This window comes from Prinia subflava, chromosome 9 (genome assembly GCF_021018805.1).
Source record: "Prinia subflava isolate CZ2003 ecotype Zambia chromosome 9, Cam_Psub_1.2, whole genome shotgun sequence".
NCBI classification, from domain to species: domain Eukaryota; kingdom Metazoa; phylum Chordata; class Aves; order Passeriformes; family Cisticolidae; genus Prinia; species Prinia subflava.
This window is the reverse complement of record NC_086255.1, coordinates 3,323-30,797: the sequence shown is the minus strand read 5'-3', so window position 1 is coordinate 30,797 and position 27,475 is coordinate 3,323. Positions and strand designations below refer to the sequence as shown.

Here is a 27,475-nt window from a genome sequence, read left to right as displayed (position 1 = left end):
TTAAGTTTCTCTGTTGTTTTGGGTTTTTTTTAGCATCATTGATGCAGAATTTTTGCTGATCCACTGGCAAGTTTGAATCAGCCAAACATAACTTTTTTTATTACATAGATCTTACCCCTGAAGCCTGGTTAGATATCTTTGTCTTAGGTATCAGAAGCTAATAGTTAATAAAATGGTTAATAGTAATAAAAGTTAATAGTACAGGCACAACCAGAAATACCTAAGTCAAATTGTGTGCCAGTCTTAATTCTAGAGGGACTTGTCTTTCTTCATTTAACTGTGCAGGGAAATAAGTCCTCAGCTGCCTAAAGATAGGCGCTGTGGATACTCTCCCAAATGTAGAATTCCACTTCAGTGTTGTCACAGGTTACATCGTACAGTAAGTGCACCCTTAATATGACTGAGTTTGAATTTCCCCCTCCCTTTTTTTTTTTAATTCTCTTTGACTATTGCTTTGCTTTTTTATACTATGGTATTTCAGGGTGTTTCTGCTCACTCTGTCTATATACCTATGTAACTACGTGTCTGTCTTCATGGTGTTTGTTTTGTGTACTTGTGTCTTCCTACTGAAGTTCTGGTTTAAATGAATATGTTATTATGGCCCTGGTGTTTCACAGGTCTTCTTCCAGCTAATAGCATGGAAGATTTCAGGTTTCTAAAACTGTTTAACTGTGTAGTAGGTGTAAATATTATAGAGGGCTTATTCTACATAGATGTAATCACCCTTAAGTGTGAAACCCTGGGATATATAACATATAAAAGCCATAAAGATGAAACTAATACTTACAAATTATAAGCATGTTATTTAGCTCCTATATTGACTGAAATATGTTTTTTAAAAGAATAAAACCAAAAATTATTTCTCTTTTTGACTTCTAAGTATTTTAAATTATTTTCAGAGGTGTATTTCAAGTAAATTGTTCTGATTACTATTTCATATCTGATTATAACTTGATAATTTGCCTCCTTGTGTTCATTTTTAATTAGTTTAATTTAGAGAGAAAATGTGAACTTTACCACTGCAGTAGCAATGAAATACTACTATATAATGAAATACTACTATGAATAAAATACTAAGTACAAATGTATTTTGGTACTTATATAATTGAGGGCTAATATTATATTAAATTACATTGAATTACCTAGCTTCCTAAACTGCTGTAGTTCATATAATATACACAACAAACAGGGAGATGTTAAGCATGCCAAAACATGTCTCAGATTTGTAGGATACTCTTGCCTGTAAATGTCTCCTTACACTTGCCATCTCTTTTTTTTTGGTACATGTATTCTTCACATCTATGTTATTTTCAAAGGAATGGTCACACACTCCTTGGTGTTCTAAATTATACTAAAACTCCTGGTGGAAGTCGAAGACTTAGATCCAATATCCTGGAACCTCTAGTTGATGCTGAAACAATTAACACAAGACTGGACTGTGTTCAGGAGTTACTCCAGGATGAGGAGCTCTTTTTTGGTCTTCAAGCAGGTAGTAGTTTATTTTGTAACACCTAATACTATATAGTCTTTTTAAACATTTTTTTCTAATATAAGAAGATATGTAGTGTGAATCAGGATGTTCGAAAAGTATTTTTAATGGTTTGTTGGATAACATAGTGAACACCTAATTTTTTTAAGTAATCTATATTATCATAGTGATACTTTTCTCAAGTATTTTGCTTAGAAAAGTTGAATTTCTCTGATAAAGTATATAGAAGTCTCTGAGCCAAGAGCTTTTTAAAAGAGTTGGAGTTGGTCTCTTTACCTCTGTGGCTGGGTATGCATTATGTTTGATGTATACAAGTATATATAATATATACATGAAAAAGCTAACACATTCCTTAAGTAATACTTGCATATAAATATTTTTTCCTATGGCTTCATAAAACATGCAGTCCAGAGAAAGGTAAAATACAATACTGAAATTAGTCCACCTGAAACTGGATCATATAATCTTTATCTATGTCACAAGAGAAATACAATTCAATCTAAGAAAAAAAAGTATTTCTGAATTGACAGATGTCTGCATGCTTAGGTATAGTAAGTCATAAGTATAGTCACGACAAAATACTTCAGATACTAGCTATTTTAAGCTAGTTTTTACCCTGTAAATAATTTGTGACCACAGAATGTAAGGAAAAGATTAGCATTAGTATAGCCAAGTAATTGTGTGCTTTCAAAGAAAATACATCTTCTTACAATTTCAGTTTAATTTCTGATGTGTATACTTTTGTTTTACAGTTATTTCAAAATTCCTGGATACAGAACAACTACTTTCAGTTTTGGTACAGATTCCAAAGCAGGATACAGTATGTTTCAAAATACACTTTGGAATATCAATTATCTGTTTATAACATGCAATATATAAATATGATGTCTATAATTCATCTTAATTTATGCACATGTACTTCCAAAAATGTTGACTCTTTCATCACTCCTCACCTTTATTCTTCATAAGTGTACATTTTATTCAACAGTACTTAGATGAGAGAGAGGAATTTTCTTCACATCGGCATAAGTGAAAAAAGTATTCAGTGACTTACAGTCCTAGTGACTTTATGTCTAAAAGCAAGCTTATTTTTTCATCAGATCTTGCCTCATATATCAGTCTGTATGTTAACACTTGTAATAAAATACCAAAATTGAATAAATACATACAGTTCACCAGTGAATCTTGGTTGAGACCAGACCCAACAGTTAACTACAGTGAGCCTGAGGTTACTGAACCTCAACTTTGTTTCCACTAAGCATACTGAAACGATGGTGTTAAAAGCTACTTTTGCCTACGGTGCTTGAGTTGGATATTTCTGCCGCTGCTTTTGATGATTCCTTATGTTTATGCTTGTGTGCCAGCATCTTAGATACTCAAAACTCTTTCACCTCTCAGTGTCTTCTCACATGCTGATTTACCTGCTTAGATGAACAGTTTGTCCAATTCTAGTTGAACAAATCAGGTACAGACTCAAACAGGACAGTAATAAATGCAGATCAATCTCTTTAATGACATAATCAAAACCCAGAAGGTTTATTGCTCCCAGTTTTCCTTATAGAAGTGTGTAACGTGAATTTGTAAGTTCATCTGTATGACTAAAACTGTCACATAGGATGCGTTTATGTATGCATAGGACCATGTACACCAAACATTTTTACTGCAGTGCTTTCATCGTTGACTGTTTCCAGTATAGCAGAGCTTAGTATTCATGCAACAGACATGCTTATTCAAGTGCTAGCTCAGTTGCTGCTATCAAATGCTAGGTTGGGCAATTCAGTATGTTTCATTCCTACTCTCCATAAAAGGTTTCATTGTAAACCTTCCACCAGTCAGCAGATGAGATGCACTCTGAGAAGCCTACAGTTTCAGATAAATCTATCAGTGGTATATTCAGCATGAGCATTCTCTCGTCCTAAGGAGGGTGTCAGTCACACAGAATCACTGGGTTGGAAGAGACCTTCAGGATCATCCAGTCCAACCCATGCCCTGACACCTCAACTAAACCATGGCACTGAGTGCCACATCCAGTCCTTTTTTTAAGCAGGTCCAGGCATGGTGACTCCACCACCTCCCCAGGCAGACAATTCCAGTACTTAAAAAATAGGTTTGGAAAGGTCAACTTTTTTTTAATAACTGCTCTCTCTCCAGGTTATGTCATGCAATTACAAAGTAGTTAGGAAAAAGCATGAGTTTCAAAAGGGACTAATCGTCTTTTTAAGAAAAAAACATTCATATTCATTACATACATATAACATCTGGTACTTCAAGGTTACTCCAAGAGACAGAAGCCTTACACTTCAAAAACTGTGCTTGATCCAGTCCTGCTGAGATTTGGTACTTAAAAAATCATGTCGATGGTGAAATAATTTACTGCCTTTGGGGTTAAGTGTATCATGTGCAGAGATTCACTTGTAACCCTAGTTTAGTTAAAATTCCTATAAGAATTAGTTGGTCAAAGATCCATTCCACTGCCAGTTTTGTATGTGTGACCACATTGGTTCTTTTGATCTCTGATTCTTTCTTCGGACTGAGAGCCCATATTTATTTGGAGATTAACATTCTTCCATTCATGCATTTAGCATTGTTTAGTTCTATCTTTTACAAAAAAAAACCAACAAAAAAACAAGCAAACAAACAAACAAAAACCCCAAACACCAAAGAAACCCACAACAACAAAAAAACCAAAACCTTTATATGACTGTAAGATAAGAGATGCCCTCAGTCACAAGAGTAAAGAGATATTATACATGAATGAGAAAAGATTTCACATGGGATCATGCTCCTATGTTCATGTGCAATCTATGTTTATCTGTGTTATTTCCTTAAAATCCTGTTGCACAATGCATATGTACTGCATATGCTATGCCCTAATGTCAGCAGCAAAATTCTTTATCATGAGTCTTAATGGGACATACAAAAAAAGTTTAAGGGTTTCTGTGAATGAAAGATTCTGAAGAACAGTCACTATTGTGAGAAAGATTTTGAAATATTTACTGAATTTTTTTTATTACTTTATGAGCAGATGTTTAAGAATGTATGTATATTAATCAAAGAGAAATCAACCAAACGGGGTTATGTTGTGTTTAACAGCATTAATGGGAAAAGGTTGTGTGCTTCATTATAATACCTAATGTATTTGCTTTGAAAAAGTCTACAAATTGTGTAGCACTTGTGTAGAGTTAACTATACAGAGAAGATGAAAAGTTTTCCAGCTTGGGCTAGCAGGGTGTTCTTGGAGTCAGTCATCAGTTCAAACATAGGAAAATCTGAACTATTGATGGACAAACTATCACAGCAGGCAGTGTAAAGTTTAGGTAAACATTTTTTGTGCAGACACAAAGTTGTCAAAGGGAGCTTATGAAGCATGTCAGGAATTTGCATTAAATGTATAAGCCTGTTACTGTTAAGAATAGGAGTTTTACTAGTTCTTAAGTACTTTTTTGGAACAGTCATACAAACGCCTCCAATATTGGAAATATTTTTCAACAGGTTAAAACTGCTGAATCAAAAATAACTAATTTAATCTACCTGAAGCATACCTTAGAACTTGTGGAGCCTCTAAAAGTAAGCAGTCTTTGTTGTTTTGTTTTGTTTTTTTTTTTAATAAAGTACAGACCATTTTGTCCTTATTTTTATGAAGTGCAGTGTGATAAATGCCAATCACTCGTTTTCTTAAATTTATGAATATTTAATAAAGAATAAAAATTGGTTACAAAAATATTAATACAATAATAAAAGTTTAAAAAAAGTTTTCAGAGACAGGACAAATAATGAGACAACAAGAGCAAAGAAGGTAGCCCGGGCTTTTGTCCCCCCTCCCTCCCAGACAAAGGCTAGGAAGGAGAAGGGCCCAGAACAAAGAGAAGTCTTCTTTTTTAAGCCTTCAGTTTATGACTATTCATATCTTACGTAAAACAAGTAATTTTCAGCTGTTTCTTGTCACAAAAGCTTTCTGTTAATTAAAAGAACACATGAGAGCATACGTCCTTGAGAAAGTTAGGTTCTGTGGATAAGAGGCCATAAATTCTTCTTCACTAGAAGGTTTAGAGGCCTCTGTAAGGTTTAGGGGCCTCTGTGAATGTTATCTCTCTGCTGAGGAATTTTTCTTCTTGAGCAAAAAAATATAACACACATACACAGCTTCTATTGTACTATAACTTATTGTTAATTACAAAACTACATTCACTACATTATTCTAATGTTAATATAGTATAACTTTTCTATCTATCAGATTACATATAGTAAATATCTGCGTAGAGCCACATATACAATATGCCTTTTTCACAGCAGTTTATTAAATTTCATAGAATATCTCAAGTCAGAAGGGATTGATAAAATAAAAAAAGAATGTAATTACAGAACACAATACTGACAATGTCGACATAGTATGTTGATTCTTAACACCAATCAGAAATACGCATTTGTGTCTATAGTGTGAAGAGCAGGATTCCTACCATTACCTGAATAACTGATTATATAACAAACATTTAACTGAAACTCCTGCTCAGATTCCACAGACTGTTTATGCAACTGCTGCATAGCCTCACTGAATCTGAAAACTTTCAGTCCTCTAAAAAGGCTACAAAAAGAAGTAACTGCTATGTCCATATTTTAATCTTCAACAGGCTGCTTTAAGAAGCTGCAACACACAGCTGCTAAAGGCTTACTACAATTCTCTTGAAGATACAAGGTATTTATCATAATACTTAGCTACTGTGTTAGAAACTCTTATCTCAAAAGTGCATGTAAGATAAAAGTTGTTGCATCTTTGCTTGTTTATAGTTATGGGTATAGCTCAGTTCTTTTGCTCAAAGCTGATTTTAAGGGTCAGAAAATCTAATTTTCAGCTAATGAATAGAGGGATACAAGCAAGAGAGCTAGCTGTGATAGTGGAGTTGGAGATGCTGCTGAACTGAACTCCCTTAGAAATAATTCTGAAAAGACAAGAGTAGTGGTTTCCTAGAGTATCCATAATAATGCAAAAATCAAGTGTTGTGTATTTGAAATAAATGTATATTTGAGAAATAATTTATATGTCTCAAAGATGTGAATAGTATTTTTAGTCAGACTTTGATATAGTCACAGTTCATTCTGAGGTGAAAACAGAAATGAAATGTAATGTTTTGTTTCAACAGTAGAAAGTTTAAAAGTAGCTTCACTTATTTGCAATACTGCTACTTGTAATTTGGGGATGATAATGCAAGTAAATATCATAAAATTAGTGATACAACTGATATTGCAGATTTGGAATTATACTTGAGAAGATTACAACTGTAATTAATGATGATACAAGATACACAAAAGGATGTCTGAGTATGAGGACCCAGAAGTGCTATGCTGTTAAGCCTAACATCAGTGAATTCCTTGACATAGCTCGTAGGACATATACAGAAATTGTTGATGACATAGCAGGTATTTCTAAACTAAAATTTGTATTCATTTGGAGTTTAAAGTACATTGCACTTGACATATAGAAGCCATGTAATTATATGTATTATAACCTTCTCATATGTAAAAAGTGTTTAATAGTGGTATGAATTGATTGTCATTGATAAGCAACTGAGAGTCTCCGTTTCTGGATAAAAACTCAGTTTTATTTTAATAAAATTGAATAATTGTATGGTGATTCCTATATTCAAAGCTCTTTTAGTCCTTGTCCTCCTAAAGTGCAAAAAAGTTGAAGTAATAGAACAGAATTACTCCACCTAAAACATTCTGCATAAAACATGTAACTCTTTGGTTTAACTTCCTCATTTAAAATATCTGAGTTCTTTGTTCTTTATATTCTAAGCAGTCCTTATCTATCTGTGGATGAAGGTATTAAAAGTCAGAAAATACGAACAAAAGGAGTTTTGGCATGATGTGCATTATTTTGTTTTAGTAACCTTCCTGTTTATCATTCTGTCAAAATAGAAGAAAAAATTTCTTCTGAAACTGATTTCCTTTTTTCAGTATAAATTGTTGATTTCTAGCTAAAGTACCATCCTAGTTTAGTCTGTAGTTGGAAACATAAAAGAGCATCAGAAACTTTAGCACCTGTCTTTCTGTTTTATTCTAATCCCAGATTCATACATCATGAAAAATACAGATTTTGTATTTCTGAAACCTTCCATTAACAGTTTCCAACTTTGTACCAGCACAAGTGGGGAGTGAGGGGGAGGGGGGTACATGAATGTATATAATTTGGGTTAAATCTTTGTATGTGGTATGTAGGTATGATAACGCAACTTGCAGAAAAGTACAGCCTACCAATGAAAACAAGTTTCAGCTCTGCTCGTGGATTTTTTATCCAGATGAATGCTGATTGTTCAACACTACCTAATGGCCAGCTTCCTTCAGAATTTACAAAGGTATCTGCAGAAAATACGTTTTAGCATAACATATTTGTATACTTTATTTGTTATATGTAATACATTAATAATAAAGTATACATTATACAGTAAACAACAATAAAAATAATTTCAGTGAAGATATTTAAAAGTAAATGAAGTTTTAATTCGGATGTTTTTATAACTACTCTATATTCAGTTATATAATCAATAGTGTGTAAGTACATGCAATTATGTTTTGTGTAAGAATAAAGTTGCATATCTTGCTAATTGTTATCTTAAGTGAAATTTTCATAGAAAATTACATTGTAAAAATGAAACTGGGCATTGTTTTTTATTTCCCCATATGGTTCATAATTTGGTTTATAGAAGCTGGTTTTCCTTCTGATAATAAGGCAGGCTCTTATTACTGGTTTCAATTCCCCATAGATCACGAAAATGAAAAACACATACAGCTTCACTTCAGCTGATTTAATAAAAATGAATGAAAGATGTCAGGAGTCCCTGAGAGAAATCTATCACATGACCTATTTGTAAGACCTGTTAAAACTATTTAATATTTGCTAAGTATGTTCATTTTCTCCAGTTATCAGCTAATTATATGGGATTTTAAAGCTATCTTTCTTTTAAGTTACGGTTACTTACAGAAATAGTCTAAAGCAACACTGTTCAAGTGTACTCCTGAGACAAACAGAACCCATAAATTGTGTATTGTATTAAACATGATTGCAGATAGATTGGCATTTATTAATAGAAGTGGTCATCATATAAAATTTTAATGGGTGAATTATCTGTACAAAATGGCACAATGAATGCATTAGTTTTGCATCAGTAAAAATCAGAATTGTTAGTTTTAGTCAGTTCCTTATATTTAGAGTAGAAGTATTTCTGTATCTTGTCCTTGCGTGTGATCTTGTTCTCCTCTCTGATTCATAACTTAGTAAGTGTAAGGTTACCTGTCAGCTGAATGGAAATTCTTTCTAGCAACCATGTAGGGGTTTTTTAAAAAGGGAAAATCTAAATCTAAGGGAATTAGAGTCACATTTCACATGTTAATAAAACATACTTGATCCTATAGCTATATTTTTAGTTCATTCTCTGTGTGAAGCTTTCATATGAGCTGTTGTATTTGAGGTATGTGTGTTGTGTCTGATGAGCAGAATGTTAGCTGAGATGATGGCACAAGATCTTTACTGCAAAGAAATTTATACATTTGCTCGCATCTGGGGGACATGATTGTGATTTATGAGTGACATTTTATCCTAATGTATGCAGTATGAACATTATAGTTTCTTTATTTCTGTAAGTTGTATAAATTGAGGATGTGCTGTGCAACAGCTAAATCAGTGTCTTACTTCAGAATAGTGTGTAAACTACTGAATGAGATCTATGAACACATTCATTGCTTATACAAGCTGTCCGACATTGTGTCTATGCTGGATATGCTGCTTTCGTTTGCCCACGCCTGCACTCTTTCTGATTATGGTAAGTTTCTTCTTTGATTCTGTTATGGGCCAGGTAAAGACCCTTCTGATGGAGAATAACCAGGCTGTTTTGTCTGGTTCCATTTCTTTTTCTGTATCTCAGTAGTCTTTAGGTGAGTGTCTCTGGTCTGTCTTTGCTAGTTTTATGCTGATGTTCTTTCTGCTTCCATTCATCCAAATTAAATTCTGTTAGTTAGGTGCCGTAAGCCTTCCCAGTCGCTCTTGTCAAAATAGACAGTTTAAGCATATTCTGTTCAAAAGCGTGAAGTGTATGGACATTCTCGGTTTACACGTTTTTCTGTTCCATTAATGCTGGTAGATAAAGAGGAGCCATGTGTAATCGGTTCAGAAAATAACTGTATTCTGACAGAAATCCATAGAGATAGTTCCAGCATCAAATAGACTTTTGTAGGCATGGTATATTCCCAAATAATCAATATGGTAGCATATAACAAAAATAGAAAGAATGCTACTTTCTTGTTTACCATGCAAATACAGGGTACATATGTGGAAGTAACAGGAGTCCACAACCCTTGTACTTTATAAAAATACTTTAGCTCTTTGTGGTTTTATTACTGGAGTCCAGCTCTACTTACTAGGGAACAAAACCACAGAATGTTAATTTAGAAATAAAGTTTTAGTTATGGGTTTCTTTCTGTAGTCTTGAATCATGAAAGCTTGAATGGTAATCAGAATCTGTACCTAAAAGTGGCTGGTAATTCATCCCAAGAGCTCTGCTCTGGAAGAATTAACTTTATTTCAAAACATACTGGTTTAATAATGTAAAAGTTCCCACACTAACTCCTCAGTGTTTTACATCTTTTTTTCTCATTTAGTTCGTCCAGAATTTACCGATACTTTAGCAATCAAGCAGGGATGGCATCCCATTCTTGAAAAGATAGCTATGGAAAAACCTGTGTCTAACAACACATACCTGACAGAGGGCAACAATTTTGTCATTATTACAGGACCAAATATGAGTGGAAAATCAACATACCTGAAACAAATTGCTCTCTGTCAAATTATGGCACAGATTGGTGAGTAAGAGTATACAATATTAATCATCTTCTGCAGCACATTTCCCCCCGCCCCCTTCAAAATATTTATAAAGTTGAATGATTTAGCTTCCAGAATAACATTATGTCTAAATAAAATAATAACACGTAGCCCATTTTCTTCTGTCAGCTCTTGTGTTGCTGACAGAGGCAACTGTAAGGTTTTTCATCTGCCATCAGAAACTTACTTATGTAAATCTTAAAGCCTCCCCAGTCTATCTTCAGAGGAGCACGGTTACCTGCCTTAGTTCTTTGGAGCACCATAACCCAATCTAGCACCTTATGCTAGACTGATAGTGAGTGTCCTTCAAGTATGCTGGTCAGACGTGTGTTAGTCATCCAGAAGAAACACATGACCTTAAGCATGCCTAAATTACATAGAGAAACATGTTTCTAGACAAGTACAATGAATAGATAAATAATCAACTGCTTTGGATAAAAGTCGTATCAAATACTGCAAGGTTCTGTTACTAAAGTTATAAAAGGAAACCAACTATTTGTAAAGTCTGACTGAGACTCACTCCTTATGTTCAGGAATTCCTCATGACTTTTTTCTAAAAGTTAGTCTGGTAGCAAAAGTCAACTCTATAGAATGAAGGTACTTAGCAGTGGAGTATAAAATTTATCCATCATGCATTTGTGGGTTCAGTCCCCAATAATTGCAAGTTCTTGAGGAATTGCTCTCAAAAACATGAGTTTAATATGAATAAAGCAAACTGGGAAGTTTTTGGCAAGAGGTTCCTGTTCTTTCCTATTCAGTAAAAGTTCTATGCTTTGAAGTCTTATAAGGGCAACGTAATCTTGATTTGGGGAAACTAATGTTTCTCGGGATTAGCAAACCAGTGGCCACAGAAATGTAAAACAATCCTAGAGTTCATTGTTTTTTTCTGTATCCCTTCAGACTGACCAACAGCTTCAGGCATATGATTTCTTACAACTTTCACTGATAAGCTTTAATTATCTTATCTCTATAATAACTTTTTTCTTACCAAACTTTATCAAGTAAGATGCATTTTCTGATGTGCACAAAAACCAAGTGTAAAAGTTTTTTTTTTTTCTCAGTGCCGTATTCAGGCAAATGTCCTAGTGATGAGAGAAACTTGTATTTTACTTGTTTTGTAGGTTCTTATGTCCCAGCAGAGTATTGTTCTTTTCGAATCGCAGAGCAGATTTTTACCAGAATAGGTATGGATGATGATATTGAAACAAATGCATCAACATTCATGAAGGAAATGAAAGAGGTATGAAATACAGCTGTCCAAGGCCAAGGCCCATTTTTACTGTTAAGCTAATAGAAATGGTACTAGTGTATTTCCACTGAGAAAGTGCACTTTGAAAAATAGTCAAAAATTCAGCCTTCACCTCTTTTATGATAAACCGTAGAAACCCAGGCATCTCTTAAATAGAAAGATATTCCAGTCTGAGTAAAAAATCAGTGCTTTGTTGGATAGTATTTGGTAACATTTTTGGGTTTGCTTAAACTTTAAGTTGTCATTTGTAGAGGCCTGAGCTCTCTGAATTTCCACTCACAAACTGATACCATTTTGAGGGTAAGTTCAGTGGAAAAGAGAGTGCTGTAGTGTGAGTCTGCTTGATTAGAATTGACAGCTGTTTAAAAGCTTTGAAAAGTTAAAATTGCTGTATCTCAAGAGATTTTTTAAAAATTTCTGCATTATGTTCCATCTGAATAACAAAAAAAATCCTTTTTAAATAAAACACATAAGAATGATAACACTGTGAATATTTTTCTAGATAACGTACATCATACAAAATGCTAATGATAAATCTCTCATCATTATTGATGAACTTGGCAGAGGTACCAGTGCCGAAGAAGGTATTGGCATTTGTTATGCTGCCTGTGAATATCTGTTGAACTTAAAGGTAATTCTGTTTAATTCTGTTTTGAAACAAATTTAAGCCTTGTTTTGTCATCCTGAAAGTATATACAGTATTTTCTCATAATTTAACATTTGCAAAGATTTCTTGGCTAAATATGGTATTTTTCATAACCGGTGCATAGTAAGAATTACAGTGATAGAGGAAACTTGAGGACATAAGCTGCAGTTCTGTTCACTTGTTGTGGTTTAACCCGTCGGCTGCTAAACACCACCCAGCTGCTTGCGTGGTCCCCATACTGCTGTGGGGGAGAGATCAGCAAGGTAAAAATACAAGAACTTGTGGGCTGAGATAAAGACAGTTTAGTAAGTAAAGAAAACCATATGCAGAAGCAAAATAAGGAATTCATTCACTGCTTCCTATTGGCAGGCAGATGTTCAGTTGTTTCCTGCAATGCCGTGTTTCCTCACAATGACTGTTACCACAACGCTGAATGTCCCTCCTTCCTCCTCTTTCCTCACAGTTTTTATTGTGGTGGTGTAGTATGGTGTGAGATATCCCTGGGGTCAGTTTGGGTCAGCCATCCTGGCTGTGTCCCTTCCCAGGTCCATGAACACCCCCAGCCTGCTTGCTGGGAGGAGCAGAACAGCCTTTGGTGCTGTGCGAATGGTGCTCTGCAGTGGCTAAAACATGTGTGAGTTATCAGTACTGTCTTGGTCACAAATCCAAAACAACATAACACAAGCTGCTATGAAGAGAATTAACTCTAGTCCATCTAAAACCAGTACACTGATCAATACAATATCTTTCCAACTTGCAAGCTTGTAACTCTGTCTAGAAAGAGAATAATCCAGTCTTTAGTTTAATTTTGCTTTTAGTTTGGTTTTAGTTTTGCTGTATCCTTGAATATTAAAAGTGAACCTCTCTACCTGGTGGTTACTTTTCAAAGTACAGTGGTAGTTCTGCACAACTTATGAATTGGTCACAGAGGTTATAAAGTTGTTTAGAAAACTGGAAGATAATTTTAGATGAAACCCAAATTTCACATCTGTTGCTAGTTATGGGATCAACCTCAGATGGCTGTTACATACCTTTTGAGTGTGCAGGTGTTTGTTTCTCCTCAGAGTTTATTCAGCATCCTTTTGTGGGTTTTTTGGTTTGAAAAGCTCAGATACTTTCTGGCACTTGTACTTTTGATAAAGAATTCCTTGAGAGAATTAAACAACCGTTTGACAGTCATTCCAATCCACACCAGTCAGATTTTGTAATCATCATGGTTTTTCTTTTGTTTCTGATACTTTTTTCCTTCTATTTAGAAATGAACAGGAGAATCCCCAGTTGGAAAAGGTGTACTTGCCAGTGGTAGAATGCATCACTGAAGGATTTTAATTTGCTTTAGTAATGTAAAGACAGCTTTTCGGTGTTTTGGAGAAAACCTGGACATCTATGAGATTATTTAATTTTTCTTATTTATTATAATTTATTTCTGGATCGTTGCCAAAATAAATTTTCTTTCTTGTTTCCTTATTTAGGCATTTACACTGTTTGCTACACATTTCCTGGAACTATGTCATATAGACGCTTTATATCCTAACGTGGAAAACTACCATTTTGAAGTGCAACATGTGAGAAGCAGTGCTGGAAATAAGGAGAAAATTGCTTACACTTACACACTTTCTAAGGGATACACAGAGGAAAAGAACTATGGTAATGGATTCCACTGTGACTTACAGTTGGCAAAAGTTGCACAAGATATTATTTAAGTTATTATGCATCTAACATTATTTTTTCTGATGACAGATTTCCCCTGAGTTTGTGTCTCTCAGAGAGATACAGGGATCTCCAGATCTATAATTTATTCCAAATAATTGTGTGTTTTAAGTAACCATGTAGTTAGATAGTAGTTTCGGGTAGTATGAAGAACTTATATGATATTTGGTTGTGAAAAAAACATCTTACTGATGTTAGTATCTCCCTGGTTCATGTCTGTTTGAATGAGTTGAGTCTGAGCATATGCTACTTGAGTTCATTTAATCTGCACTTAGGGAAGTGAATGAATGTGCTGGAGAGATTTAAAGATGTGTCTGTCATAAGCAGTGATATGACTGGTTAACAGCAGATTGGCCCTTTTTGATTAGCAAAAAGGAAGCAAGTTTCTTTAAAAAAGGAGAGGAATTTTATGGAATATTAGGCTAAGACAATTTTGAGCGGGTCTGCAAAAGCATCAGTGTTCTCTGAAAAGTGGATTTACTTTTCTTTCAACTATAGAATAAATTATAGTGTAGATTGTACAGATTGATTACTTGTGGGTCCAGAAAGAAGAAAAGAGTGAGTGACAAAGATTTAAAGAAATCTGTATGTTTCCAAATACTAAATTTGAATGTTGATTCCTTGATTTAGGTAATATTTAATCAAGAGGAAATCAGCTGCACATGACTTTTGCAAGCTATTGTTAACCTAAGACTAGAAATTATTCCAGTTAAACTTCAAGTAATAGGACTTAAAACTTTTCTTGATCAGAATTTTAGAGTAAGTTAAACTTTGATGCCACAAGCGCAGTTTTAGATGCTATGCCACCCCTAACTCCGAAGAATCGTATGTTTAGAGAGTAATCTCTGAGAGCAGGAGACCTTTAGAAACTCAGTGTTCATGTCTTGGCTTTACCTTACTTGAGCAACATTCTAAGAAAGGGTACAAGGGCTCTTCATGACCCTTTTTCATTTTTGAACCTGCTGTATTAAACCACCCAATGAACCAAAGACTTTCCTGGGGTACAAACAAAGGAAAAAGTTAAAAAATCATGTTAGGGCAGGAAAAATATCTATTTCTTACCTTGAGTATCTGGAAGTTTGGCTGTTGGCAGCAAAGAGGTTGAAAAATGGCATTCATGTCCACTAGACGTCTGGATATAATTGAGAGTGCAGTTAGCAAAACCTCTGTATTTTCTGTCAAATTAAAAAACCGAACGGAGAAAGCTGTAAACACCATGGTGCCGTTTTTTTTTTCCTTTTAACCTCCTAATAGGTCTCATTCTACCCATTTACAGTATTACCAGCAGTAACTTGATGTTGAGGTGTATTTCAAAGATAGTATTAAAACAAAGGTGACGTCTTAGTTCATAACTCTCCAAACCTTATTGTTTATTAACCAAAAAAATTCGAAAACAAACATAAACAAAACAACACACAAAGAAAAACAATACCAATATTATTTTAGTAAAAGTTAAATCTTTATCCCTTAGAAAAACTGGTGAAGTTAATTCTGGAAGACATAAAATGGAAGGTAAGGATAAAAATTACATTAAAAATCCTGATTTGTGTTTTATATGTTTAGGACTAAAAGCTGCAGAAGTGTCCTCCCTACCATCATCCATAATTTTGGATGCAAAGGAAATTACAAATCACATTGCAAAACAAATTTTGGTACGTAGTAGAAAATTATAATGCTGTATTTTACAGTTTCTATACAACTCAAATGTATTTCCAGTTTCTGTAAGGATACAGGATAAGCACTGCCTTTGTTTTAGTGAAAACAGTTTTCATTAAACTTAGTATTTCTGGAACCAGTTCTGAAAGTCCCTGTTATACTGAAGGTCCCTGTTAGCTGACAACCCAAGTGACCCTTAGGGTAAAGGAGTATTGGATGTAATGTTTGTATGCAGCCCAAGAACTGTGAGATCAAAAACAGGTAAAAAATAGGTAATACTGGTATTTTTATAATGGAACATAATTTATTTCATATTTTAATGTATGTATATTTTTAAGAACAGCACAGGCAGAAAAGCACTCCTGAGATGATGAAACAGAGAGCTGCATACCAGTTAGCAATGAGATTGGTTCAGACCGCCAGAAATTCTCGACTGGACCCTGACAGTTTGCGTGTATATTTGAAAGCCCTGAAGAAAAAGTATGAAGCCAGTTGTCCTACACCTGGAAAAAATTATGAGCAACAGTAATGTATAACATAGACTGTTGTTCTAACTTTTATGACTGCAAGATGATGCTGGTTTTCCCCAAAGTATTAGTACTGTCTTTTCACGTCGTGTTATGTTTTTAATTCTTAGTCTAAATTACACTCAGTAATGGAAGACCATATCCTTTATGGGTTCCCTCTCTTCTCTGACATACCTGGAAGAAAAGCATTTGCCTTCTATGAGGAACACAATTCTTTTTGACAGTAAATTGTATCATTTCATCATTTTAGAGCAGCATTGAGAGGAGAGGGAAGGACTGGGGCAGAATACTAAGGAACTCAGAATTTCAGGCATGACCCAAAAGAAAGCTGAGACTGCAAAAAGGGAAAACTGTGTCCAAATTGCCTCGAAGCAGTTTTTGCTGTCTGTTCTTATTCCTGTTTTATTCTCGACGCTCCCTGTGCCATTGTTTCCCACTGGATCCTTGTGTCTCGTTCCCTGTGCCTGTTCCTATTTTATCCCTCTCTGCCATGTTGCCCATCCGCTTTGTTTCGATTTTTAAAATCGTTTTCATCCTGCACCCTGTTCTTCCTTTTCTTCCTATGTCCTCTCTGCTCCCACTCCCTCTTTCTGCCTCTCATCGTCCGTCCCTGGTGCTCCCATCCCACGACTGGATGGGTCCATGAGCGCAGATCGGGATGCCGGTGCTGCAGCCTCCCGGGGGCAGCAGCAGCAGCGTCGTGGGGAAGGGAGGAACCACCTGCTGCCACCGGCCCGAGCGCAGGAGTGGAGCCTGAGCCAGAGCCGTGGCAGCGTCCCTGGCCCGTGCCGTGGGGCGGCTGGTGGCCCGCCACAGCGGGGCTGGAGAGGAACTTCAGCCCTTCTGGGGGCTTCCTCCCTTTCTTGTTGCAGCAGAATCCCTTTTTGGGGGGATGTACGTGTGGAAAGGGCTGGAATAAAGTGCCGTGCTGCTGTCCCAAGCAGCTTGACTCATTCTGTGCCTTCTTTGGGGGGGTGAGGAAAAAAGGCTGAAGGGGAGGGGGTGGAGACTTGGGGACTCTGATGTCTTTTGGGGCAGTATTTGGTGCTCTCTAGGAGAGGGAGCCACGCTGCAATGGAGAAGCCAGTGAGTGCGGAATAAGGAGGGGTCGTGCTGGGTGCCCTCTCCCAGAGGATCCCAAAGCTGCCAGAAAATTCACAGGGAGGGGTGGGTGTAGAATACTAAAACCTGTCAAGTTTTTTTGTTTCATAGGTATTGCCAAAGAATAGGAATTAATCGCTAAATTCATTTGGAAAGAAACCCTCTCTCTATCCACTCTATTGTATACAGGAATGTAGGAAACTCTGACTAAACATTAGTAGTAGTTTTGAAAATATTGCCATAACATTTTTATCTAGGAATGAACCAATCAAGTGCCTGAAACCATAAGAACAGATGCTGAGGCTGTGAAGGGAATAGAGAGGGCTCTCTGGCAACCTTTGCCTCTGCTCTCTGCCTGCCCCCAAAGTGCGTTGCAGCCCCAGAAGAGACTGCAGCCACAGGTATTAGCAGTGACGGTGAGGAGGGGGCGGCTCCTGCCGGGGCTGCTTTAAGAGGGGGTTGTCTCAACTCACTTTGGCATGGAGCTGCTGGAAGAGAGAGGCTTATGGTGGGCTCCCGGGGCTGTCTCATGGAGCAACAGTGAGAGCCTCTCCTTGGGTCTGGGGGAGCAGCTGGATGCACTTGGGTGTGGGGCATTGCTTGAAGGAGATGATGGGGGCCAAACCTTTGTGCTAGACAGGGCAGCAGCAGCTGAGCCAGTGTGGGTTTGCGATTGAGAGGGGGATCTTCTCCTTTTAAGTTTCGTGTTGGAAATCCCTCCCCGGTGCCCCCAGAAAAAGATGGGGGTTATGAGAACCAAAGGAGTTTAAATAGAGGGAAGAAACTCCTCTTCTGGTATCGTGTGTTTAAAGTGGGGGGCATCCCCACTCACCTGGGATCTTAAGGGTATTGGTTGAAGGAAAACTTGGCTTTTCTAGGGTGTTAAGGGTATCAGTTGACAGGGAATCCCTGTGTTCTATTTTAAATGGAAGGGGGAAAATATTGTTGTATTTGGGGTTTGAACTGAGGGTTAACCCCTGTTGGAGTCCAGGATATTCCTCTGGCCGCCCTGGAGGATTTGAAGGCTGTACAGGAGGGTTTGGAGACTGTACAGGGGGGTCTGGGATCTGTACAGGGGGGTCAGTTAGACCCACACAGATCCCAGGAGGACACTGACTCTGATAGCTGTCCATGGGAGTGAACACTCACATGCAGGAAGAATCACAAATCCTAAGAATTTAAAATAAGTAGTGGATGGTTTATTATAGAATATAAATATAGAAATTAGGATTCTTAGTATATGGGGCTGAAGAGGCAAGATGGAGGAATTGGGGAGTGGTCCCTTGTCGTCCTTGTTCTTGTTCTCGTCCCCCATCTTGTGCTGAGTTGGGTTTTAGAGATTGGCTTAGAGTAGAACTGACATGTTAGTAAAGGTAGTAGGTATTGGTAAAATTTTGTAAATAAAAAATACGTCTCGGACAGTGGTTGGGTTGAAGATACTGTACTTAAGGTGCGGGGCTCTCTGACCTGGGGTGGTCCAGCCGCGTGTCTTGCTTTGCTGGGGACGCCTTGCAAAGCTGGACAAGAACTGATAGAGAATTAAGAATAAACAGCTTGGTAACACAAACTGCTGGACTCAACTTGTCGTCTCTGGCTTCGGTGTGAAACACCCAGGGCGAAGAGAAGACTGAAAACCTTATTACCTCTGGGAACAGCAACCCAGGGGAAACTCCCAGGGGACAGCAACCTTGGGGGAACCCTTAGTACCTTGGAGGCCAGCAACCCCAAGGAGAATCTCAGGGAAACAACAACCCAGAGAAACCCCCCCCCCCCCCGCTTTTTTTATCATGCTAAGGTCTAAAGTGGGTGCAAAGCCCTGTTGTTGTTCTTTTTAAAGGGTTTGAATTGAGGTAAAAATCTCCCTTTTCCCATCATTGGAGAGATTTAATTTGAGGAAACAAGCTCCTTTTCTGTTCTTGTCGGGGATTAAATTGAAGAGGAGAATACATTTATTTGCCATTGTATTGGTTTAGGGTGAGGTGAGTACTTGCTGTTGCCTCAGTTTCAGGGCTTAAATTGAAGGAAAGCTCAGCTTTGGCAGCATTTGAAGGGTTTAAATCGGGCCGTGCTGACCCAGGCGAGCCGTGCGGAGTCAAGCGAGCCGAGCCGGGCCGTGCCGGGCCGGCGGGCGGGAGCCGCGGTTCGGAGCTCTCTGCCCGGCCCGGCGCTCCCCGCCCAGCGCGGGGCCGCCCCTGCCCGCCGGGGGAGGAGCGCGATCGTTTCAGGAGGAGCAGCGGTTCTGGCAAACAAATGGGATGCTCGTTTAAAAAAGTAAAAAAATGGTTTCTTTGTGTTAGACAATATAGTCGAGAGAGAACTCGGGGGAGGATGATAGAGGATACCGTATTCTAATATCATTTTAGGGCATTTTGTATTTTCTTTTGTAGCATCAGCTTAATGCTCAAAATCATATATTATAAACAAAAATATGCACTTATATATAGGTACAGTTAAATGTAGAGAATATAAATGGCTATGCTATTTCCTAAATGAAGATATATATGTGGTTTTCATATAATATTACATTCTTTGGTGCTATGTAGTGTTTTGTTTTATTTTTTGGTATTTATTTTGTGTCATTTGGGTTTGGAGAGAAGATGGATTTGTTTGTATTTGAGGTAGAATTAAGTTAAGTAGCTTTTTAAAATAGACTTCTGAAAGGTATTATTGGGATTTTGTTTTTGTTTATTGTATGTAAGGGTTCAGATTGGTAAGGCCAGCTTGCCTGGTGGAGCTTTGGGTGTTTTGTTAGATGCAGTTTTTAATTTTTAAAATTTTTTTCTGTTTAGTGGCTTTAAGGTGGTTTTTAATAATTTACTGTGTACTTTTATTTTGTATGTAGATGTTATAAGGGATGTGGTCTATTTTTTCTTTCTAATTTTTTTATTTTAATTTTTCCTTTGTAAATTTTTCCTTTGTAAATTTTACCTTTTTCTTCACATTTCCTTTTTCTTCACGTTTCCTTTTTCTTCACTTTTCCTTTTATTTTTCTTTTTGTGTCTTACTTGAAATTTTATTTCAAATTTTTTTTTTTCATGTTTTCTTTGTGCCCCTTTTTTTTTCATTACTTATTTATAGCCCAAGTATGTGGAAGTTTGGCTGGTGAGAGCAGAGGAGGTGACAAATGAAATCCATGTCCACTGCAAGTCTGGATAGAATTGAGAGTGCAGCTAGAGAAACCTCTGTATTTTCTGCTAAATTAGAAATCCTGAACAGAGAAAGCTCTGAAGACCAAAATGCCTTCTTTTTTTTTTTTTTTTTTTTTTTTCCTTTTTACCCCCTAACAATTCTCATTGTAGACATTTACAGGATCAGCAGCAGTAACTTGAAGTCGAGGTGTATTTCACAGGTAGCAAGAAAACAAAGTAGACTTTTGATTTTGTAGCTCTCATTGTTTAGTAACAAAGAAATCCAAAACAAAACAAATAATATTATTAAAAAACCCACTCTAAATAACAGAGAAAGAGAAAATAGACCAATATTATTTTAATTTCAAACCACTTTCCCCCTTAGAAAACCAGGCTAATGTAATTCTGCTTAATTGTGGTGCTGACGTGTTAGGTTAATGAATTAGCAGAGTTTTAAACATACAGAAATAGACACGAATTTTGAAAAATAAGTACAGAAATATAAAAATATGAATAGATATAATAACAGCAGAAATATAAATATGAAAAATGATATCATGAATAGACATAAATACAATCTATAATATTTCTCATTACTTATATTATATACAGTAGTCTATATATTATATCCATAGATATGACTAGAAAAAAGACAGGGTAATGATCAATATAAAACTAATGAATGTAAAGAAATCATGGAATAGAGCTTAAAACAGAGGGGGTTTTTTTGGTTTGAATTGGCTTGGTGGCAGGGGTTGTCTTTGAAGCGGTTGCCGGGTGTCTTTCGGGGCGTTTCTCTTAGGGGATTTCTGTGCACGTTCTCTTTGGGGGGTCCCTTTCTGCGTGTCCCCGACGGGCGGGGAGCCCCGGGCCGGGCCGCGGTGCTGCAGCTCTGCCCCCGTGCCCGGCCCCAAGGGGCCCCGGGCTGGAAGCTGGTTCTTAGTGCCCGAGTGCAGTCACTGCCCGGGAGCTCCTGTTCGATTCCGCGCTCCCGGCCGTGTCCGTGCGATGGCCGGGTCGCCCGCGGGACTCGGCAGCAGGAAAACACCGAGCGCTGCGTGTTTAAAGGGAGCCGGCCCCGCTTGCCCGTGCGGCGCCTCGGCCCGGCCCGCGCCGCCCTCAGGGAGCCGAGCGGAGCTGCGGGAGCGCGGGGAGCGGCACCGAGTGCGGTTCGACCGTGTCGAGCTGTCCCGAAGAGCGGAATCTAAGGCACTGCATCCAGTAATAGCCGAGCTGTGCCGGTTAGATCCGAGTGTAGCCGAAGAGCCGAAAACACCCGAGGATCTCCGAACAGCCGAAAAGAGCCGAGCATTGCCGAGATCGGCCGAGTTAAGCTGAACGGCCGAAAATGGCCGAGTGCAACTGATAACAGCCGAACCCAACCGCGTTTAGCCGACTGGAACGGAGTCGAACCGAACAAGCCCCGCCGAACCTCGCCGAGTTCGCCCGGTTTGGACCCTATAGCCGCGGCCGAACCAAGGCTCTGCTGCAGGTGTATTCGAGACATCTTTCCTCTTTGTTTGACAGAAGGAAGAGGGAAAAAAAAAAAAAAAAAAAAAAAAGAGGAAGAAAAAACGGGAGCAGTTCCGGGGCGGTCCCGGGGCGGTCCCGGGGCGGTGTGCGCCGTCACTGCCGCCTTCTCGGCGGGCGATTCCAAGGCGCTGTCGGGCTCGCTGCCGGCCCGTCGGCGGGCGGGCGGCCGGGACGCGATGGCGCTGTGCCCGGAGCTGGAGCGCTCGCTGTCGCTGCTGCAGCCGGGCGCCGGCCGGGCCCGGCAGCAGCAGGAGCGGCGGGCGGACGCGGCCCCCACGCCCATGGTGTTCATGTGCGCCGGCTGCAGGCGCCCCGTGGGCGACACCCGCACCTGGGGTTCAGTGTCGAGGACAGCGGTCCCATCCTGCTGCGCAGTGAGTACCAGCGCTGCCACCCCCGCGCCGCCGCGGTCGCTGCCGCCGTGCCTCCTTCCCTGCCTCCCGCCGCAGCTGCGGCCGCCAGCGTCGCCGTGGACCCGGGGCGGAAGGGCTCCGAGCTCCCCGGAGAGTGCGGATGGTGAGGGCCGGGCCTGGCTGGACACAGTCCCGGGGGAGTCGGGGGTTCCCGGCGCTGGGGACCGGCAAAGGGCCCGGAGCGCTCGTGTGGCCCGAGAGCCCCTGGAGCACTTATCTGGGGTGGGCTGTACAAGCCGCGTATGGCCTAAGGGAGAGGGATTTCTCACAAGGACATGTAGTGATGGACAAGGGAGGCAGCTTTAGATTAAATGTCGGGAAGAAATTTTTCCCTGCGAGGGTGGTGAGGCCGTGGCACAGGTTCCCCAGAGAAGCTGTGGCTGCCTCTGTGTCCATGGAAGTGCCCAAGGCCAGGTTGGACGGGGCTTGGAACACCCTGGGATAGTGGAAGCTGTCCCTGCCCAGGGCCGGGGGTGGAATGGGGTGAGCTTGAAGGCCCCTTCCACAATTCAGCGATTCTGATGGTCTTGGTCTTGCTGAGGTTAGCCAGCCTGAGGAGCTGATGCAAATTCAGGCTAAAAGATGAGTGCTCATCATTTATACTGTGTAAAGCATGAATGAAAGGTTAAAAAAGTTCTAATGCATGATTTAAATTTTTTTTTTATTTTTAAGAAAAGGGATGGGGAGAGGTGCCTTATTTTCTTCTGAATAAATGTTATTCCTTGCTTGCAGCATGGTAGAAACCCTACTCTGCTCTGGCTGCTCCAGGACCCTTGGCAGCAGATACATGCACGCCTCAAGGCATCTCGACTGCAAGAGGGATTTGTTCTGTGTCCGTACTGACTCTGTTGAAAGGTAAGTGCAGAATGTTTATGGGTCAGCCTGCCAGCTCCACTGACCTCACCAGGCATGGCACTGAGGGTGCTCCTGTTACATCTCTGGCAAGGCTGGAGGGAGCTTCTTCTGCTGCTCTGTCCCACGGTGGTTTTCTGTATTGGTGCTGTTGGCATCCCAGTGCTCAGCTGTAGGGAACATCACCTGTGTAAGGCACATCCTAGAAAAAGAACCAAAACAAACCAACCTGGCCTGCCTTTTGTGTGGGAAGTTGCATTCCAGCCCAGAAAATATCACCAGGTCCAGGGCACTAGAGGGTTCCTTCGCATTTGATTGGAAGAGTTCACAAACCAAGCACCAAAGAGGCCTGGCTGGAGCCTGTTAGGGGTCCGCATGATCAGCAGGGAGTGTGGCCAGAGGGGCTCGGGCAGGACTTGGGGTGGCTCTGCCCTGTGCTGGCCACATCTGCTCTGTCCTTGCTAAGATGGGCAAAGGCAACTCTGACAACTGAGTACGTGCTTGAGACTCTCACTCAGCTGTCTTAAAATCTGTCTAGAAAATGAAAGTGTGCTTGGGTTTAGTTGGTTTATAGCACTTCAAAGGGGTTATTAAAAACTGTATCCTCAATTAAGGCTCCGCACCAGAGTCCTTTTGTGCAGGCATTGTCCTAATAGACAGTGGTTGTTCATCTGGACTGGTTTTAATGTCTCTTTTTTTTTCTGAAGTTCCCATTTATTTTGCTGTATTGCTGTGGATATTCCCCTTGGTACTCTGGACAGGGTTTGGAGATTTTTTTCTTCATTCCACTGCTAGAGTACTTTTTTTATTGCATGGCAGTAAAATTCTCTCATGCACTAACTTGGCTGCAGAATGGCATTTTCTGGCAAAGGGATGCTGCTTCTGCCTGCCAGCACTGCACTGTTCTTGGTGTCTTGGTGCCATTTTTCACTGTATCCCGTATCCCCAGAATCCACGGCTGTCTCTCAGGGTTCTAAAGGAGTGCTGTGTTTGGATTTTTGGCTTCAGAGTGGGAAGTGCTCTGTAACCTGATGTAACCTGTGGCATCTCAGCTGTAGGCCAGGAACCCTGGAAAAGCAAGCTCGCATTCATGAGGAGCTGCTTCCTCTTGAAAGTCCAGCTGTCTTGCAAGAGGTGCCGCACAGGGTGAGTTTTAACCTTACATCATTCTTTGTTGAAATCACCTCTGAGAAGTCTTAATATGCTTCAATGGTTTCTGCAGAACAGCTTATTCCACTCAGAGCAATTCAGTGCATTGTAACATGTACTGGACTGCTTCCTGTAATTGCTGTCTTGTGCTCTGCAAGACTTTTAGCCACTTTTCCTTCAGTTTTCTTGGTAGTTAGCATTTTCTGTTTATCAAGCACAGCTATTAGGTTCCTCTGGCTGTCTCAGAAATTGGATCAGTTGTTTCTAGTTCGTTCTGATTCACTTCTCCAGATCTTCATTTAACTTTTAGCCATGTTTCTTCTGCCTCCTGTGGAAATGGACTTAATGCTTTTGCTGTAACTTTATCTTGAAATAGTAATCATAAATGAATCATGGTAAATCAGGTTGATGTTTTGCTCTACTAAAATCTTGTGACTGCAGGTAGGAAGAGTTGGGAGCGAACAGTCTGAGGAAGTGGACTGTGGAAGCTGAAGGTTGTCCAGCCAAAGCTGAGTGTGTGGCTCTGACACTGACCAAGGCTGGAAAGAGTTACTGTGTGGACAGAGAATGTTAGAGCCGGGTGAGCTTTCACAGGATGAAAGAAGCGAGGAGAGAATCGAATGGAAAGAATTGCTGAGATCAGGTTTGAGCCCTTTCTTTGGGTTTGGGATTTGTTTGTGGTTTTTTTGTTACCTAACACTACCTAGCACTTACTTACTTACTTACTGTGAGATTTGAAGTTTTCTCCAAAAACTCAGAATGAATTTCCCCACTCTGCCCCACTGGTAGCAGCACACAGGAGAACAGAGCCTGTGGTTTGGATCTTGAGGGAGTTCCAGCAGTACAAGCTATGAGTTACCATGTTTCTCCCAAATTTACATCCAGCAAATCTGAGGAATTACCTCTTGCCTGAGCATTCCTGGTCTCTGTGACTCTTTAGTAAGAGACAGCTGGGACTGGCCAAGCTGAGACAGGATCTGTTCCTGTCAAACCATCTATTTCCCATGCAGATGAGAATCTGGGAGGCAAGTGCCCACATCAATACTCATAAATGCCCACACATACTTCTGGGGCTGCTGTATGTATCTGCTGGATTTGTCAGCGCCAGCATTTGCGAAGGATCACCTTGTGAGCAACTCAAAAGACAGATAAATAGAGGCAGCAGCAATTGTCTTGAGTTTACCTTATGGTAAGGCTTATGGATATTTTTAATCACTATAAGAAGGCTTATGGATATTTTTGATCACTTTCTTAACACTTGCAATTACCCCTGCTACCACACAAAAGAAACCGAGGAACAGGAAAGCTCCGCTCTGTATCTCTGGCAGAAGAAAAGCCAGCAAACCAGTTTGCGTTCACCCTGATTCCTAGTCCTGTGCTGCAAGTACAGAAATATCTTGAGCCTTTGGGAGGGGGACTGGAACTGTGGAACCCAGCTGCATGTGTCTCCTAGGCCACGTTTTTCTTGGAAGCACCTTTCCTAGTTTCACTGCTTTTTGGAAATGAACTGTTCTGAGCAGAACCAGTACCTTCAGACTCAGGGTCTGAAAACAAAACAAAACAACCATAAAAACCACTAAAAAGCCCCAAAACCCATTGCCTAAAAGAACAAAGAAAGAGAAAATATACCGGGATTATTTTAATAAACCTGAATTTGTGGGAGGCACTGGGTTTGTTTTCCCTTCGCGCAGCAGCACGAAGTTTGCACCCATTTTGCTGCCGCTTTGGCTCTCAAGAACTGGAAATGCCTGGATTTCTGCGTGGTTTCCCCAGGTTCTCCTATTTAGCAGGAGCTGCACGGTGAGGTCGGTGTTCTCAGGGAGGCCCTGGCACAGCTGCCAAAGGCCGGGAACGTGGAGTGTGCAGGGAGCATCCGGGGGGCTTCTCCCCCCGAGTTTCTCCCGGGGTGTGCTGCCTGCACTGCTGGATGTTGGACCCGGCTTTGGGCCGTTCTCCTGCGGTCCCAGCACTGAGTGCTGCCCCTGTGGCCAGACCTTGCCGTGTGCCGGCACCAAACCCGGGCAGCGCAGCCGGGGCTGCTTTTCCAGCCCTTTGGTGCCATGGGCGGTCCCCGATTGCCGGAGCTCCCCAGCGCCCAGCCTGGACTCGCTCTGTGGGGGGGCCTGTTCCATCTGCCTGAACCAAGGACATCCTGCCTAGGTTTGACACTTGACTCCCGTTGTTTTTCCTCTTGCAGGCAGCTGGCAAAAGAGGAGAGAGCCCCTGCGAGGCAGAGCCCCTGGAATGCCCTGTCCCGGTCTGAGGTTCCCACTTTTCTCTCCAACTCCCGGAGAATTGCTGGAGCAGAACCAGAGAGTGTCCATTTTATTTCCTGCCTTTTCCAATAAACGGTGACTTTCAGCTGGAGTGTGTTCCTGGTGTCATCCTCCTCCTCCTCCTCCCTGGATTTGTAAATAAATGTCCTGATTTTGGCCAAGGAGAATTTTGTTGTTCCAGGCATTGTGGCTCTTTTGTTTCATTGAAACTTCCCAACTCTGCTGAGACTTTGAGATGTCAAATACAAGTAAGACTGGAGTTTCTTGGGATTGTTACTCACACAAAATAGGGATCCTTCTTGGACAGGAGTAACTTGACGTGTTTAATGCCGCTTCCCTTTAAAATCAGAGCAGGGGAAGCAGATTTGAAATCATCATTCCATGAACTTGCACCAAATTCCTCCAAAGCTGCAAAAGTTTTCCTTGTTAGAAATTCCTGAGCTTGTTTTCCAGGCAAGCTGGGATTTAGATGTTCTTTGTTCCTTGGATTTGCTGGTTTTCCTCTCTCTCATTTTAGTAAAGGATTTTTTTTTTTTTCATATTTTCCATGCTGATTGGAATTTTTGTACTGCTCAGGGCACATTGCCAAGGAAATGTACCAATTTCATGTTGGTAAATCAGGCATTGTTCAGCACCATATGCCCACAAGTCTGTAAATTCCCAGGGAAACTTGCTAAGTGTTGAATTGCCATAATGAATCTCTTTGTAAAGTTGATTATACTTTTTTATTTTTAATTACTTTGAATTTTTTATGTAGGGTTTTTTTTTAATAAGTGAGGTCTTTTTGTATTTTTAAATTTTTTCTTTCAAAAATTTTCTATTTTAATTTTTCCTTTGTAATTTTTCCTTTGTAATTTTTCCTTTGTAATTTTCC

The 27,475-nt window shown here is 39.9% G+C and overlaps 2 protein-coding genes across 7 annotated transcripts in view; both read left to right on the top strand.

Annotated features, from left to right (window-relative positions):
* Positions 1–17,089, top strand: part of LOC134554493 (mutS protein homolog 4-like) — a 29,791-nt gene extending 12,702 nt beyond the window's left edge. For 3 of the 6 annotated variants that reach the window (XM_063404997.1, XM_063404996.1, XM_063405000.1), the window contains 14 exons: positions 1,317–1,489; positions 2,242–2,309; positions 4,982–5,056; positions 6,118–6,182; positions 6,735–6,904; positions 7,706–7,842; positions 8,251–8,354; positions 9,182–9,306; positions 10,142–10,342; positions 11,483–11,601; positions 12,113–12,241; positions 13,729–13,903; positions 15,530–15,618; positions 15,966–17,089. In XM_063404997.1, coding sequence (XP_063261067.1) covers positions 1,317–1,489; positions 2,242–2,309; positions 4,982–5,056; positions 6,118–6,182; positions 6,735–6,904; positions 7,706–7,842; positions 8,251–8,354; positions 9,182–9,306; positions 10,142–10,342; positions 11,483–11,601; positions 12,113–12,241; positions 13,729–13,903; positions 15,530–15,618; positions 15,966–16,151 — 1,816 coding nt within the window. In that variant the 3' untranslated portion in view covers positions 16,152–17,089. Of the gene's footprint in view, positions 1–1,316; positions 1,490–2,241; positions 2,310–4,981; positions 5,057–6,117; positions 6,183–6,734; positions 6,905–7,705; positions 7,843–8,250; positions 8,355–9,181; positions 9,307–10,141; positions 10,343–11,482; positions 11,602–12,112; positions 12,242–13,728; positions 13,904–15,529; positions 15,619–15,960 lie in introns of those variants that run through there. The other 3 variants (XM_063404998.1, XM_063404999.1, XM_063405001.1) reach the window with 3 other exon arrangements.
* LOC134555068 (collagen, type I, alpha 1a-like) lies at positions 16,808–26,640 on the top strand. The gene is made up of 8 exons (XM_063406421.1): positions 16,808–16,895; positions 19,253–19,492; positions 21,181–21,632; positions 21,751–22,427; positions 23,057–23,179; positions 24,229–24,322; positions 24,767–24,968; positions 26,523–26,640. The coding sequence occupies exons 1-7, from the start codon at positions 16,808–16,810 to the stop codon at positions 24,815–24,817; spliced, it is 1,725 nt and encodes a 574-aa protein (XP_063262491.1). The 3' UTR covers positions 24,818–24,968; positions 26,523–26,640.
* The last annotated feature ends 835 nt before the right edge of the window (positions 26,641–27,475 follow it).

Bases quoted from the DNA above. Each gene is read 5' to 3' on its own strand.
- LOC134555068 (XM_063406421.1), top strand. From the start codon at position 16,808: ATGCCGGTGCTGCAGCCTCCCGGGGGCAGCAGCAGCAGCGTCGTGGGG. The intron at 19,493-21,180 runs GCAAACAAATGG...CGTTTCTCTTAG, and splicing joins CAGGAGGAGCAGCGGTTCTG to GGGATTTCTGTGCACGTTCT. The intron at 22,428-23,056 runs GTGAGGGCCGGG...CCTTGCTTGCAG, and splicing joins CTCCCCGGAGAGTGCGGATG to CATGGTAGAAACCCTACTCT.